General features: G+C 44.9%; 1 protein-coding gene across 1 annotated transcript in view; it reads right to left on the bottom strand.

Annotated features, from left to right (window-relative positions):
* Positions 1 to 821, bottom strand: part of Pmar_PMAR017182 (conserved hypothetical protein) — a gene marked incomplete at its 5' end in the record, with an annotated part of 6,054 nt that extends 5,233 nt beyond the window's left edge. Inside the window, 4 exons of the mRNA XM_002767559.1 lie at positions 228 to 304; positions 406 to 448; positions 506 to 636; positions 782 to 821. Coding sequence (XP_002767605.1) covers positions 228 to 304; positions 406 to 448; positions 506 to 636; positions 782 to 821 — 291 coding nt within the window. The remainder of the gene's footprint in view (positions 1 to 227; positions 305 to 405; positions 449 to 505; positions 637 to 781) is intronic.
* Between the last annotated feature and the right edge of the window lie 319 nt (positions 822 to 1,140).

The raw sequence follows: 1,140 nt of genomic DNA, 5'->3' as shown, positions 1-1,140 counted from the left end.
CAATATTTACTATCCAACGCGATGAATAATCGTGGACACCTATCAACTCGATGGTGCGTTTTATTCACACATATCTAACGTCACGCGCCACAAAATTCCCCCAACAGCACTACATCGCGCAGTCCTTCCAGCCGCTCTTGCAGCTACTATCATACAACTGGAAGAACCTGAAATACACCCTCCCCTCCACAACACTCCTACCACACTTCTTACAACTTTGGTATCACACTATCCTTCAACACTGTCCAGTTATGTGGCACCATAACTGTCGTCTGGTCCTCCGACGTCTCGTCAGGGATCGTGCCTACACCCATAAATAGCAACCCCCTTTACTACACTGCAATATCGTCATAAATACATTGACGAGGTTACCCCCTAAAAGATACAGATTAGGTCCAAACTTACCCATGAAGTCAAAACTCAAGCAGTTATAGGCCAGCTGCAATACCTGTATTAATAATATATTATTATTGCCATCCATACCACTCCTGCCTCAACTTATTACCTTCTTAACCAATTTGAATTCTTCCGTCTTGTCGTTGATCGCCAACTTCCCCTCATACATTTGCGTGAGGATATCAACTGCTGTTGTGAAGATCTGTGGCAGGGCTATGTCTCGGAAGGAAAGTGCCGTACCTAGAACATAGCCATGCCTCCCGAACTCCTCTTCAACAGAATTCCATTACAAACAGATAATAGTAGAGTATTTTTCCACAATAGAAATAATGATACCCGACCTTGCGATAATCACAACAATCTGTCGCGCTCTCCTTGTTATTACGTCTAAAGCGTGACATCCCAGGACCAACAGTAGGCTGCATATCGGATGTTAGCTGGACGTAGATGTCAAGGCCGAGGATCCAATGTAGAGTTGATGCTGATAGGAACTTCTGTACCTAAATCATGTGTATCATGTAACTCAATACCATCCTTCTCCCAACTCTGCCTACATCGCTGACAATAGTCTGATGTTGAGGTCCCTCGAGCCAGCTGAGCTTGACAATACGGCACAGGAAACGCACAAGGAAAGATACCGCGTATTTAGTGAGAGATACTACCGACTCCCGCGGAGTAGTAGTGATGATGGGCCTTACGGAGCACTGTTTTGAAGGGCTTCACAGTTTTGGAAGAGGTAGTTTA

Source organism: Perkinsus marinus, assembly GCF_000006405.1.
Source record: "Perkinsus marinus ATCC 50983 genomic scaffold scf_1104296970664, whole genome shotgun sequence".
NCBI lineage: Eukaryota > Perkinsozoa > Perkinsida > Perkinsidae > Perkinsus > Perkinsus marinus.
This window is presented reverse-complemented; position numbering and strand designations above follow the sequence as displayed.